The 14,150-nt window shown below is 34.0% G+C and overlaps 2 protein-coding genes across 2 annotated transcripts; one reads left to right on the forward strand and one right to left on the reverse strand.

Moving 5' to 3' along the window:
- Positions 1-538: 538 nt before the first annotated feature.
- On the reverse strand, positions 539-8,233 carry LOC105340188 (methylenetetrahydrofolate reductase (NADPH)). The gene is made up of 11 exons (XM_011446118.4): positions 8,090-8,233; positions 7,031-7,248; positions 4,730-4,971; positions 4,466-4,582; positions 3,977-4,170; positions 3,063-3,629; positions 2,665-2,847; positions 2,463-2,561; positions 2,232-2,351; positions 1,863-2,083; positions 539-1,685 (listed from the first exon to the last, which is right to left on the reverse strand). Coding segments are annotated over exons 2-11 (1,950 nt in total). The 5' UTR covers positions 7,237-7,248; positions 8,090-8,233; the 3' UTR covers positions 539-1,684.
- Positions 8,234-9,262: 1,029 nt separating this feature from the next.
- LOC105340187 (myogenesis-regulating glycosidase) lies at positions 9,263-14,028 on the forward strand. Its single transcript, XM_011446117.4, has 2 exons — positions 9,263-9,397; positions 11,669-14,028. Exon 2 carries the CDS (start codon positions 11,697-11,699, stop codon positions 13,719-13,721), a length of 2,025 nt encoding a protein of 674 aa, XP_011444419.3. The 5' UTR covers positions 9,263-9,397; positions 11,669-11,696; the 3' UTR covers positions 13,722-14,028.
- Positions 14,029-14,150: the final 122 nt, after the last annotated feature.

Consider the following 14,150-nt stretch of genomic DNA (forward strand, 5'->3'; position numbering starts at 1 on the left):
TTTTAAAAATAAATTTGAAGAAGTTGCTTTTTTAGTGTTTTTCTGCAAAGTTATATTTAATGTGTACAGTGTTGCTCAATACTCAACCGATCATTTAAGCCATGTGCACGGTTATAACATTTGAAGTACTGATATTAATTAATAGGCTTCTCTAGTAGAAAAATACAATTTTGAAAATCTTTAAATATTGTTATATCTGTTGAGTCAATAACATATTTCATAGCTACGAAAAAATGAACAAAATAACAAAATTCTGTGTAACAGAGTTGTGTCCCTTTATTAAGACCAGTCTTTAAAATTCTATATCATTAGATGTATGTTTGATAACATGAATCCTTTGCTGCACATAAAAGCACTTCCAGTATATAATTTATATCTCTTTGATATTCACTAAATAAATACCCTGGGACCAATCCTGTTAAGGCTGTTTTGCCATTACCACAAATTTCATCTTTATTTATGGTTACATTGAAATTAATGTCAAAATGGGCTTGGTCCCTGTGAATACTACCTGTGATTGTATTAAAGAAAAACAAAATTAAAATTCAAGATGTTTATTTTTATATGCATATGGCAAATGTACATGTATCAATAAGGTAATTCTTATAATAAATCATTTTAAATATCCATATGATACATTAAAAAAAAAAACAATTGTATAACACAGTATCAAATACATTTGTACAAACAAGTAGTTTTTATAGTAATATTTATTGGGCATTGCAAAATATTTCTGTGGTTATTAAATTAAACCCCATAGACCTTTTATTTTTAGCCGTGTATCGATACCCGACAAGCTAGAGGGGGCTTTCAAAGGGGAAATCTTGAGATTTTTTCATACTATTGAATGAACATCATCTGAACCAAGAGGTATTTATAAATATCGAATAATTCCAGGAAATATGCGGCAAAAATATCTTGGGACAGACTATAGTGGGCATATAATTGATACAAATGCAGCAAATAATACATAGTTTGTCTGGGACTCGTTCATGTTGCTACTGTAAATTGTAATATTAATGAATACATAATGATATGTAACAAGTAAACCAAAAACACATCAGTACAAGTACAATTTACTTGCAAATCACACACAATGAATCTTGAATTCAAATCAAGTTAGAAGATAAAAATTCATACTCAAACTGAATCGTAGTCAACATTATATTATATCAAGTATTATGACCACATTTAAATCTTGCACAACGATATTTACAAATTTAACAGAATAAAATATTACACACATAGTCATGTAATTTAATAAAGATAAAATAAATAGATGAATTTTTATAAATATATTTCATTATGTGAATGGAAATGCCATTTTCTCTTTATCACATGTACAGGCTGTGTGTACTAGCAAGGAACGTTAACTTCACATTTAATAAGCACTTATTTACCAGGTGCAGGCCTATCTGGGATTACTCCCCTGACAAAGATTTGCAAAACATTAATAAAGCTTAGATTTGACTAGCCCATAAATAAATCATGAAAAAAAAATTCTGATGAAAAAGCTTTTGAAGATTAATACTAGAAAGGCCATAAAAATATGCAAAAGGAAACGAGGAATAATAAACTACAAGGACAATAGACTCTTAAAATTCAAGTTTTAAAAGTCACAAAATACTGAATAAACACAATCTTTTGATTCACACAGAATTATATAACTCCAGGATGTTTTCACTCTGAAAAATGATTAATACAAATTAATTAGAAAACACTTGCTGACCAAAACCAAAAAGTTAAAGAATAGGACATAAAATGTTCTTCACTTCTTTAGTACATGTATATTGATATTAATGACTGCATATAAGAGATCATCTTAATTCCAGTTGATTGATTAAAATATTGTTTTTCCTTACCACTGTCCATTAACATCCATCTCTTCCACTGATGATGTCTGTCTTCCAGCCTCCAACATCTGTTCTACGATTCTCCATAGACAAGAGTCCTTAGGAAAGTCATTGTCTACTAGATTCACCAAGTAATAACTGTCAAAAATGTGGTCAATTATCTTCCTGGACTGGGATCCCTCAGGGTAGAGATTACCCCAGGGATGTTTCCACAGCTCAAAGGCTTCATCCTATAGATTAAAATTACAGATCTAGAAATTTGTAAACATTTCATATATAACTGAAATCATATGCACAGTCATTATGAGTCTATACTCATCTGTTTAGCTAATCTTAAAAAGAAGCAGCTAACATGCTTCAATATTACTGATTATTTACCTTCCAGGTCTTGAAAGCTATTGGATCTACAACTGTGGGTTGTATGATTTCCTTCCCCGGGAAAACTCCCCATGTGACTGCAATTGGAGTAGTGAGATCACAGTTTGTATCTTCTTCACCCTACAAATGAGAAAAAAAAATTATGACCTCTCTCTTTTTAAAAGAAAGATTCCCTTTTAACACAATAAATACATGTACTACAATAGGAGATAATTCCATTTATTCACTTACATTTTTATTCACAATGTGGTAGTTCACTTGAGGATAATTCTTTAGAATTTTTTTCAAGGCAATGCCATTTTCCTTTGTGGTGAAGAATTCCAGATAAGCCTGCCATAAAAAAAGGAAATTCACATGCATTTCAAAAATTGACAATTTGAACAATTGAATGTATAAAATAAAATATATAAGTAGTCTAGAAACAAATTCTTACCTTCTGGTAGATATAGCCATTGGGTGACCCCCATCCCACCTTGCTGTCAGAAGATGGAGCCCCATTGACGTTTGGCTGCGAGTTGATTGTTAGCACTCCTCGTTTGTTGATGGCTTCTAATTGCTCCTTAATCAAATTAGTTTCTGGAGACAACTCTTCGTCATTCCAAGGCATAGAGCAAACCTTAAACAACATAAAATCAGATGAACAAAAAAATAGTGAAATCTCTGAAAAGAAATTGCCGATAAACATATCCAAGAGGAATATGACAAGTTTAAGAAAATCATTATATGACTTAAAATGTAAACAATTTCTTCTAATCTTGTGTGATTTTGACTTGGTTCCACAAATGCACTTAAACAAGTCTTCAATTGTCAGAAGACTTTCATTTGTAATACCTTGACTTCCTTTGTGTTAGGACAACCAGATATGTAGCAGTGAAACACATCCCACACATCTTGTTCCGAGTTCAGTTCCTCTCCCCACATCTTGAGGAGGTCCTCTTTTGGAGTCTTGTGTTTCAAGTAAAATAAGTAGTAGTCTGTGAGATCACCAAACGAAGCTGCTGAGGAATTACCCCATCGGCCATTTGGAAATTCGTCCCAGTTTGATGTTCTGTGAATGTAACTCTTTGGTCGGGATCTCCAAAAGATTGGTCTCACATCCTCTTTACACCGCACATAATTTGCTGTCTGTTTCCATGGCAAAGGTTTGCAGGGTTCTTCAACCCACATACCAAGTCTTCTGAGAATTTCAATGGTGGCCACTTCCCTGTTCAGTGTGTAAAAGTGAACACCATGTACATCTTCATGTTTCAGGAGTTCTCGACACATTTGGAAACATTGTTCCACACCAAAGTTTCTGATTGCTTCATCATTGTCTTTAATGGGTTCGATGGTATCTAGAATCTCCTTTGGAACTTCTAACCGGGACAACTTTACTATGTGTCTGAGTGACTGGTAAGCCTAATAACACATCAACAATATGATAAATAAAAAGATTCCGAAACAATTTCTTTTTCAGACTTGACCTACATGTACTGATATCTTATGTAGATAATGTATACATGGTATTTTCAGCCCTTGTGCAATTAACACTTAAATAAGATTTGGCCCAATATTGAATTACGTGTTACATTTTTATATTAAAAGGGCCTTTGCCATTATAAATGTTTCTCACTTGTAGTAATGGAAAACAGATAAGAAATAATGAAATGAGGGTAAAATTTTTCTATGTACTGGACCAAAATGAAAAATTCCTTGAAAAATTGAGTGGTAAAAATCTAAGAAAAAAATCCAATTTGGTTTATTACCTGAATGGGCAGAACACCAGGTATAATTGGACATGTGATTCCTATTTCTCTGCAATCACGCAAGAATTGGAAAAAAGTCTCAGGTTTGAAAAATAACTGTGTAATTATAAAATCGGCACCAGCATCCACTTTCTCCTTCAGATGTCGTAAATCATCTCCATATGATGTACTCTCTGGATGACCGGTAGGATATCCTGGATAAAAATGTTAGCATGAAAGAAAACATTGCTTTACAAGTTGTATCAGTAATACTCATTATTAGTAATATACTAGTATAGTAATGAGTATATTATCTGATAATCCCTCGATAATTGATCTTTATCTGCATGTGAATCCAACTTAAGCCATAAAAAATTTAAGAATTTCTTGAATAGCTTAAACAATCTAACCTTGTCTGTCACATTTAATTACCTACCTTGCATTTACTTTTGAAAAAAAAAAAATAGAGAGAAAGAAATTATTTTGTCAAAGGCAAACGAACTTGCTTACCAGCTACACAGATGGTGAAATGGTCTCCATGCTCTCTTCTGATCACTTTGACCAGGTCTGTGGCATAATTTAGACCTTCCTCCTGCTTTTTCCAAGTGTCTCCACCATCTGGAGGGTCTACAAATTTCATTTTTTATACCAATCATGCATGAGCAAAATTAAGTGTTATTAAAATAATACTCCTTTCATCAAATTCCATGCTACTCATACAGCCTCCATTAATGATCTTTTAATATTTGTCATCTTGCTCTGACTTATATTCACCTCCTCTCAGGGCCAACAGGTTCTTGAGGCCAATGTCCTTTGCCTTTTGAAGGTTCCTTTTTAACCCATCCTCGTCCTGATTGCTACAAGTGATGTGAAGCATGGTCTCCACCCCGCAGTAGTTCAGCATTGTGGCTGCCATGCAAGTGGAGCTTGTGGGCTTCTCCGTGTTTCCGGGGTCACCAGCAGGGTGCCATGTGATGTCACAAAACATTGGGCCACCCTCACTCATTCTCTCTATCCTAAATAATCACAAAAATAGGTTAACAACTGATACTTGAATTCTCTTGATGATATATTGCACATTTATAAATGCTTGAATTCAGGGTATTTCAATTTAAGTTATGTAACCAACCATATTTGTGATATAAATATGCACTTTGTGCTTAAATTGATAATTGGTAACTTTCACCAGATTTACTCTATAGGCTTTTGGGGGGGGGGGGGGGGGGGGCTTGATAAAAACTATATGAATTTAGTGTTTTGTTACACATGCATTGAAAGTCACCCTTAATTCATACATTTGGACACTAAATAAGAACTAAATGTCATATCCTGTCCTGTATACATGTAGTGATTTTGCAACTCAGATCTGTTCATAAGTACAGGTACAATAAGGAAATGACCCAAATATTTTGTTGGCCTCGCTGATAACACAGTGGATTTTCCCTACACTCTAAGCTATTTTTATCACACATAAAATACCAAATGTAACGCTAGGCTGAATACCGTACTAAGGGGATTTGCAAACAAATACTTTTAATTTACACAGTCATTCAGAAAACCCTTTTAATGTACAACAAACATGTTACCAGGATAAGAATTAATGCATTAATTGTGTTTTCAATTAAATCTATATTTCTTATACCAATTGACTGCATACAATATAATCCAGCATCGCTACAAATGTTTTGTTAATTTTTCTTTCATCTGTATACACAAATGAATATTTAAATAAAGTTCAGGTACAGAAATTATATTCTACAGTAAAATCAAACACAGAACAGTATTTTTTCTTTTTAATTCCACTGACATTTAATTTGATTCTTTAAATCCTTAGTACAGATGGCAGGATTAAATGACTACTGAATTGCATGCTTCATGGACTTCATTTATAAACAAGGTGAAGGTCGTAGTAGTATCACGATTAACCAGCATGGAACCAATATTGATACTTTCAAAAATGCTATATAAACTGCACTTAGAATGGAAAGCAATAAAATTTGTGCACAGATGACATTTATGAGCATAATGTACACACTTGCAACAGTTCATATAGATTTGTTCATAAAAAGTCACCAAAAATAGGTTACTGCACTCTTATAGCAAGAAATCTATTTAAAAACTAAAAAAGGGAAGTACGTGTTTTTCATGCTCTAGCTGCATGATAGCTTAATGTAGTGACTATTGCGATGCATGTCAAGTTGAAGGATAAATAACAAATCTAATAGGTAAACAAAGAATAATCAAAACAAATCATTTGAATGATGTACATGTATTATAATACAGTTACTTTAGATAATTGAATTAATCAAGGAATAATCAAGGAATCGTTTTTTATGCATTATGATTGAGGTTATCACATACGTTCAGGTGTAATCAATTCCAATAAAGCTCAAAGGGATTCATGATAGATTTGATCACGCCCAACTGTATTTGATCACCTCATAATATTCAAACTTAAGAACGATTCCTCATTACTTATATTTATGTACCGGTAATCTTCAGCAATGGTATGATTAAATATCAAATAGTCATTGATGAAAAGTAATGGACTATAACAATACCTTACAAAATTGATTCATAGTTTTATCACAGACAAATACACGGGAAAATGTAAATAAAGTAAATTGCCTTTAATGTTTTTATTCTTATTTAAAAATGAAATACGAATCTTTAAAATTTATCATGCAATTATAAATATTAATTTTTGTTTCCAATAAATGAAAAAGTTTTTAGAGACGGCTCTGACAAACACTGAACATATAGACACCACTTCGGATAGCTCAACATTTATTCACTTTTTAAATATCCTTTCACCTTATTTCATCTAGGAAATTTGAGGATATTTTCTTTTCAAATTGATTTTAAATTATTAATTGCAAATTGAGGGACAGTACTTTAATTGAATGTAATGATATCTGCTTTTGATAAATATTATAACATGTTTAAAATGAAAATTTTGCTTATGAAATAAATTAATCAGAATGTTTAGAATTACCTCATCAAATAAAAAACAATTTGTTTATTGACAAGTTTTCCAATCTTTATCTTAAAAAATCCTGATTTTCCGCCACTGACCTGCTGACTAGATTGACTGCTCCATTAGCCGTCCGGGGAGGAAAGAACTCGAGGGAGTACCAGGGATCCCCTGACTGTATCCTACGATTCATGCGCTCTGTAAGGCTTCGGTATTCCCCATACTCTGACTCATGCACAGGAGAGTATGGGGTTTCTTTGTAGTTAGAGTTCCCATTGGTGGCTCTCCCATTCAACAACTCTGGCATTTTGGTTGTTTACTGCAAATTAATGACAAAAATGGATATTTTTTATATTTGTAAAAGTACCATGAAAATATATTTTCTTGTAATATGATGCCATATTTCTTTTTGGTTACCATAATCAATTTCTAAACATGATTTTAATTTCCATATCATTATTGCAAAGCAATAACTTAACATAAAACTTGCAGAAAATTACAAAATTTTCCTCTGCTGTCTAATATGATTGATTTGATATTTAATTGTTTTCTCTAAAATTAATAGCGGCATTTTTAACTCCAATTAAAATGATTTTTTTTTTTTGAAATCTTAAGAACTAATATTCTGTCAATTTATGTAAAAAGTTCTACACAAAATAAAAAGATTAGAAACTGACTCAAATTCACATCGTCATATGTTTGGCAAGCATTAAACATGAACCTTTTGCAAACCAAATTAAAAAATGAGCAAGGTCTTAATCATTGTGTCTAAACCAGTAAAATAAGTATACAGTAATTTTAAGCCAAGCACTAATTTTCTTCATAGATATAACAAAAAAAATTACGTAAGTATAAAATTCAAGTTTATATGGAAAAAAAAACCTGCAAATTTTTTTTGGCAATAACGGTTTAACTGCAAGCATCATTTTCTAATGTTGCAAAGTGTTTAGAGAATTAAAAGATGATCGCATATAAATGAACAAAACTAAAATATTGCATTGTTTACAGTTTCCGCATCACCGGCGCTGACCACTCGCCACTCGCTTACCGTTAATCATCGTTAGAACGGATGCATTAATTATCCTAATGTTAATATAACCTCCTCTGCATATATTGAAACACTTCCCATTCATAAGTTTAAAAAATTTGCAATGCAATACCTTAAACTTAATCAGCTGATTGGGTTTGTTGTATTTGTATACAAATATTCTACGGGTTCCTCTCTGGTTGCGTTAAAATCTGAAGAGACCTGACATAGAGTCAAGCTGGGTTTATATACTACTCGGCCAACCAATGAAAATCGAGTTCTGGTTCTATATATAGATTCTCATCGGAAAACCTCGGTTTGCTTTAATAAATAGATTTCGTTTTACATTGATCAGTGGCGGATCTTCTATTTTATGGAGAAATATTTCTACTCCCGCTTTTCTACTCCCGCTTGAAGTTATATTTTTCTACCACTTGTTTCTGCAATAACGTCATAATTAAATAAAAAATACCTCTTTAGCATGATATTATTTTTATATAATGGAGTAAACTTTTTTTTAACAAAAAAACGTGAAAAATCAAAATATTCTTTTCCATACCATGGAAAAAAGAAAAGAATTAGGCCTTTATTGTACACAATGTAACATTTAACTCATAATGCGCCTTCAATCGTGGAATATATTTAAAATCGAACCAACTTAAATGGGTATGAAACCTATAAAAGTGAGATCGACCATTGAAGTTTTATTCACATCGAGGTCACAATGACTATATTCCATCATGTACTTATGCAGCAGTATATGTCCATGATTCTGTAGATTACACTTATGGTGGCAGATTCCACCCTCTGCACATGCGTGTAATTAAGGACGTTAAGTCCTAAATAAGTTGAATTTCAAAAGAATTGTTGGAGCTATTTTTTTTTAATATCGCCGTATTCTTTTTTTAGGAAAATCATCTCAAATCGGTTGATGAACATATACCAATTTGATATCAGTAAAAGGCATGAGAGAGAGAGAGAGAGAGAGAGAGAGAGAGAGAGAGAGAGAGAGAGAGAGAGAGAGAGAGAGAGAGAGAGAGAGAGAGAGAGAGAGAGAGAGAGAGAGAGAGAGAGAGGTAAGTTGTAATTTTGTAAATGATTAAAACTACGATAATCATAAATGACCAAGCCAACAGTAACACATGCACATAAAAAATATTTTATGTACAATCATATAATGGAATTAATCAAATTTAAAATTATTTCTTGAGTACAAGAATATTCAGTCTGAGCCTGGGCTTAAAACTCATGCCCTCCGGACGCTTAACACTATCAGTCATATTATCCCGTAATTTTTAAACACGACACCCCTTAACTTTTCGAGAAAAAATGTAATCTTTCTTCGCTGTACAACTTATCTTTAGCAAGTTCAAACCAATGAATTGATTACCGATCCGTGATAGGGTGGCAACTGCTGCAAATAGTAGTCCATACACAACAGGTAAGAAACCATTTTACCTCTAATAATTTATGCGCGTAATCTATATACATATAAACATTGTTTGCATGTAGTATGATGTATATGGACGTGTATGTGTATACCCAGTGTGTCTGTCAGTGTGTCCCCCTCAAATCTCGGTCAGGAGACACGAATAACGCGGCCACATACAGGTGAAATAATACCGAGTTTTGCCGCTCTGCGTACTGAGCTTTGTGATTATGAATTATCAGAGATACTTTAAATGTATTATTTCAAAAACAAATTTAGTTTTTGATATAAGACAGATTCAAAGAAATATTCAGGTGTCTAATTTCAATTTACTCGTACTATTAATAGCTAAATACTTATCATTCCGAATGCACCAAGGAAATAACATATCAAGATACGGGTAGATATACAAGGCCGGTCCACGCTCTAACTGTATAAATAATTTTCTCCTTAGCTTATAATCTTGAACTCTTTTATTATATATCAAACAGGATTTTTGCGTTTTGAACATTTAATGGGGCACATTTTTTTATATAAATAAATAACATAAAGTCCAGAGGCACATCGATGATGAGCACCGGCTAAAGGTGCACCGAAGTTTTTACACATATTATAGAGTCTTAATAAGCACGGCTCACTTAGAAACACAAAGCTTAAAACACACTTTAAAACTATTCGTACAAATTGGCCATTAATTTGGGATAAAATTGAAGAAGGTTTTAAAATATTTTGGGTAAAATATAAATTTTACAAAGATCCTATCAATATTTCATTGATTGCATTCGTAAACAAATTAATACTTGCTATATCTGCTAATTTTTCACATTAATCTAAAAGAAAGAATAGTTCTTATTTTGCATAATTTTATATTTTGAATCCAATATGCTGTTTGCTCAACTGGTTAATTATCAATCATTATCAAGGAAACATCTTTGTCAATTTTTAAGTTGGGTTAATTTTACAATAATAGTAAAATTGTACATTTATTGCATGATTGTGAGGGAAATATGAAGATATATTCTGCCATAGAAATTCATATTTCCCGAGGGAAATATGATTTTTCTGAGGGAATAAATCTTCATATTTCCCGAACGTTCATGGAATAAATTGTTTATTATACCGATCGACAGGTGCATGATACATGTAATCTTGAACACACCGGTTTCTAATCGTTTTTCAATTTTAGTAAAGCAATAACGTAGTTAAAGTTTACCGGTTTCTTTCTATAACAGTTTTCTGATATCAAAAAGGATTTAAAACGATTTTTAATAGAATTTATCATTTAATTACATCGTATGCTCGTCCTCGGGATTTTTCATAAACATAAAATGAAAGTTAGAAGGGATGTGATATGATGAAAAATATGACGATTACAGGGAAATATGAAGTTTTATTGCCCTGGCAAGTGATTGTCTAGAACCAATCAAATGTCGCGTTATAAAGAATGATGATATTGAGGTATAATATTAAAAAGATATTTCCATTTCGTTTTGCTTTCTTCCTTTTTATCTGTATTTCACGGACACCAAATCATCTGTATCCGTAAAGAAATATGTATACATGCAACTGCAAAAAATCATGATCACAGTTTGCCATTGTGTGCAAGGACGATACGTCAAATTATTCATCACTGCAATCCAATGCACATCTAAACCACGTGTTTTGTATTAATGTTATACTCTAAAATGACCATATATACTTAGGAACAAAATTTATAATATGACCTATTCTGATTAGCGAGTTACACAACAATCTACCCACCCAATAATGAATTCAAACCAAATCGTTAATTTAAAAAAAAATTAGGCTCCTTATTTAATTCAAACAACATTACATTAAGAAAATCATAAAAGGATTCATTGGACAGCAGACACTTCCTATATAAGACCTCTCAATAAAAAAGGTTTCACAATGGATTCCAATTCATTTGGGATGTATGTACCACATTTTTTTTGGTTATAAAGTTGAATGTAAAGAAGGACAGAACTTCAAAGGCTTCAAAGACACGCGTCGAGTTAGATGGATTTATATCATCATACAACGTGGGTTAACGTGCCTGTGTGTGGATAACCGTCTCATCTTTTACTTAGGAATAGCTTATTGATTTACAATTTGTCAAATGGAGCTAAACAACCACTTCTAAACTCAAACGTTTAAACAGTTTCTGCATTTTATTTCAAATTCATGTTTATTCAAGGTATACTTACAAAGGTATTTCGTTTACGGCGTTCGAACCCGGCCTATCACATTAAATATAGATCTATGTCTTTTCCTATATTGTAGGTGGAGAATAATAATTACTAGGTGGAGTATGGGGAGAACAGGAGGACGTGTGAAGATTGTGGCACTTGTTTTGGTTTTTCTGGTTGTCTGCACAGTTGTTGGAGTTGTGACATGGCATTTAACCAAGCATTCTTACCAAAAGGACGATGGAGCTAACTCAAAGAAAGCTTCGTCTGGATTACAGCTAGGAGACACTACTGTCGATGAAAAGCTAGGTGTTAACATTAAACGAAGGACAGAGAATTTTAACGTTTTGACAGGTCAACTTTGGAGCGACCCGACACGTGAAAATGTAAAGCAATGGACAAAATCGAGCGACAATAAAGGAATCGCGGAATGGTCACGTGACCGGAAGTTAGAGGTAACCTTCAAGGAGGAGGGTGGTGTCCCTTGCTATCGGATTGACTGGCAGGTGACGGTTGGTATGGAGACTGTACTGACGGACTGCTGGAATATCGGCGAGGCTCACTGGTACGGGGGATTTGAGGATTACTATCAGCCGTGGCCTCTAGAGAAAAGGTCCAAAAACTTGACGGCTTATGTTCCTCACGATTCGTACCAAAAACTACTTGGTGGAGTGCAAGAAAGGTTTTTCATTTCTTCCAAAGGCGTGGGTGTATACATTGAAGACGATGTGCCACTTTTCATAAGTATCAACGCTTTCAACGACAAACAAATGTGTTTACAAGCTAAATACGTGAGGCACCCTTACCAAAATTTCAGAAGACGTCTTCCTTCACTCAGCTACCATATATGCGTTTCTGAAAACGTGAGATTAATCCACGACTATATGATGAGAACTTTTATAAAACTCAGACCGACGGACATCCCTGATAAGACAATGTTTCGGAAACCGATATGGTCGACATGGGCACAGTATCACAAGGACATTAATGAGTCGCTCGTCTTGGACTTTGCAGATAACATCATCAAGAACAATTTTACCCATTCTCAGTTAGAGATTGACGATGACTGGACTCCAAAGTATGGGGACATGGATTTTAATAATGTAAAGTTTCCTGACCCAAAATCTATGGTGAAGAAGCTGAACGATAAGGGGTTCCGAGTGACTGTTTGGCTGCACCCATTCTTCAACATTGATTCAAACGCTTTTATAGAAGCAGCCTCGAAGTTCTATTTGATCAAGGAATTCGATTCTCTACGACCTGGTTTGACATCGTGGTGGGATGGTAAGCTAGCAGGGATACTTGATGCAACAAATCCTGAAGCAGTGGAATGGTACTTAAACAAAACAAAGTTTCTTCAAGATACATATAACATAAGCTCTTTCAAGTTCGACGCCGGCGAGGTGAACTGGCTTCCTTTTGTGTATTCTGCAAGTTTTGATATTCCAAGCGAATATACCAAACATTGGGCAAGTCTTGCTTACAAATCGGACACCTCAATTCGTCACCAAGAAGCTCGAGTCGGCTCCAGGAGTCAGGATCTACCCATTTTCATCAGAATGTTGGACAAAGACAGCAATTGGGATTACAAAAATGGTTTAAAAACCTTAATTCCCACGGCTTTGACTTTTGGAATTCTGGGATATCCCTTTATACTTCCGGATATGATTGGTGGAAACGCATACAACAGGCAGCCGGAGAAAGAACTTTATATCCGATGGATGCAAGCTAACGCCTTTTTGCCATCGCTGCAGTTTTCAATAGTTCCTTGGCAGTATGATGACGAGGTGATCAACTTGACCCGTCGATACATTCAGCTTCATGGCGACTTCACAGACACCATCATAAGACTCGCCAGAGAGGCAGTGGACACTGCAGCCCCCATCATCAGACCACTGTGGTGGGTGGCGCCGACTGATGAGGCGGCGCTCACAATAGACTCGGAATTTCTCCTCGGAAACGATATTCTTGTAGCACCAGTTTTGGAAAGTGGTGCTCGGTCACGTGATGTGTACTTGCCGCCGGGACAGTGGACTGATGAACTAAGAGGGGGCATAAAACAAGGAGGCTGGCATAGAAACTACAGGGTTGAACTCCATGAACTCCCGTATTTTAAAAGGAAATCTGAAATATTGGTATATGTGTAAAAGTAGACTTCTGACTATATATTATGTGCATTTTCTCATGCACGTGATAGCGCTTTTAAAACATTTTTTTTGCTCAACTTTTTTGTTGTTTAGCTGTTTTATGTAAATTCCTTTGTATTAACGTGATAATAAGCAGAAAAGGGATAGTTTAGCTGATCAGAGAGAGAGAGAGAGAGAGAGAGAGAGAATGTAAAACATTGGGTATGAAAATATCGTTTTTCTTCAAAGATTGCCACGTAACGGTATACATGTACCTTCATGGCCCTAGCCTGTTAACCAATAAAGAACGTACGTTCATTTCATTGTTTACACATCCCTCGTCTATGCTTCAATTAAATTAAGTATAAGTATGTAAATTAATTTAGTCGTTATTGTCGATCAGAACATTTCACAGATTAAACAGCCAGTTCTTCCATATATATTTACATT

The sequence above is a fragment of the Magallana gigas genome, chromosome 3 (assembly GCF_963853765.1).
Source record: "Magallana gigas chromosome 3, xbMagGiga1.1, whole genome shotgun sequence".
NCBI lineage: Eukaryota > Metazoa > Mollusca > Bivalvia > Ostreida > Ostreidae > Magallana > Magallana gigas.

Excerpts from the sequence above, each read along its gene's own strand:
- LOC105340187 (XM_011446117.4), top strand. The coding sequence starts at position 11,697 with ATGGGGAGAACAGGAGGACGTGTGAAGATTGTGGCACTTGTTTTGGTT.
- LOC105340188 (XM_011446118.4), bottom strand. The coding sequence starts at position 7,236 with ATGCCAGAGTTGTTGAATGGGAGAGCCACCAATGGGAACTCTAACTAC. Across the intron at positions 4,583-4,729 it reads CCTGTTGGCCCTGAGAGGAG|ACCCTCCAGATGGTGGAGAC; the intron begins GTGAATATAAGT and ends TGAAATTTGTAG. Across the intron at positions 2,562-2,664 it reads ATGGCTATATCTACCAGAAG|GCTTATCTGGAATTCTTCAC; the intron begins GTAAGAATTTGT and ends TTTTTATGGCAG.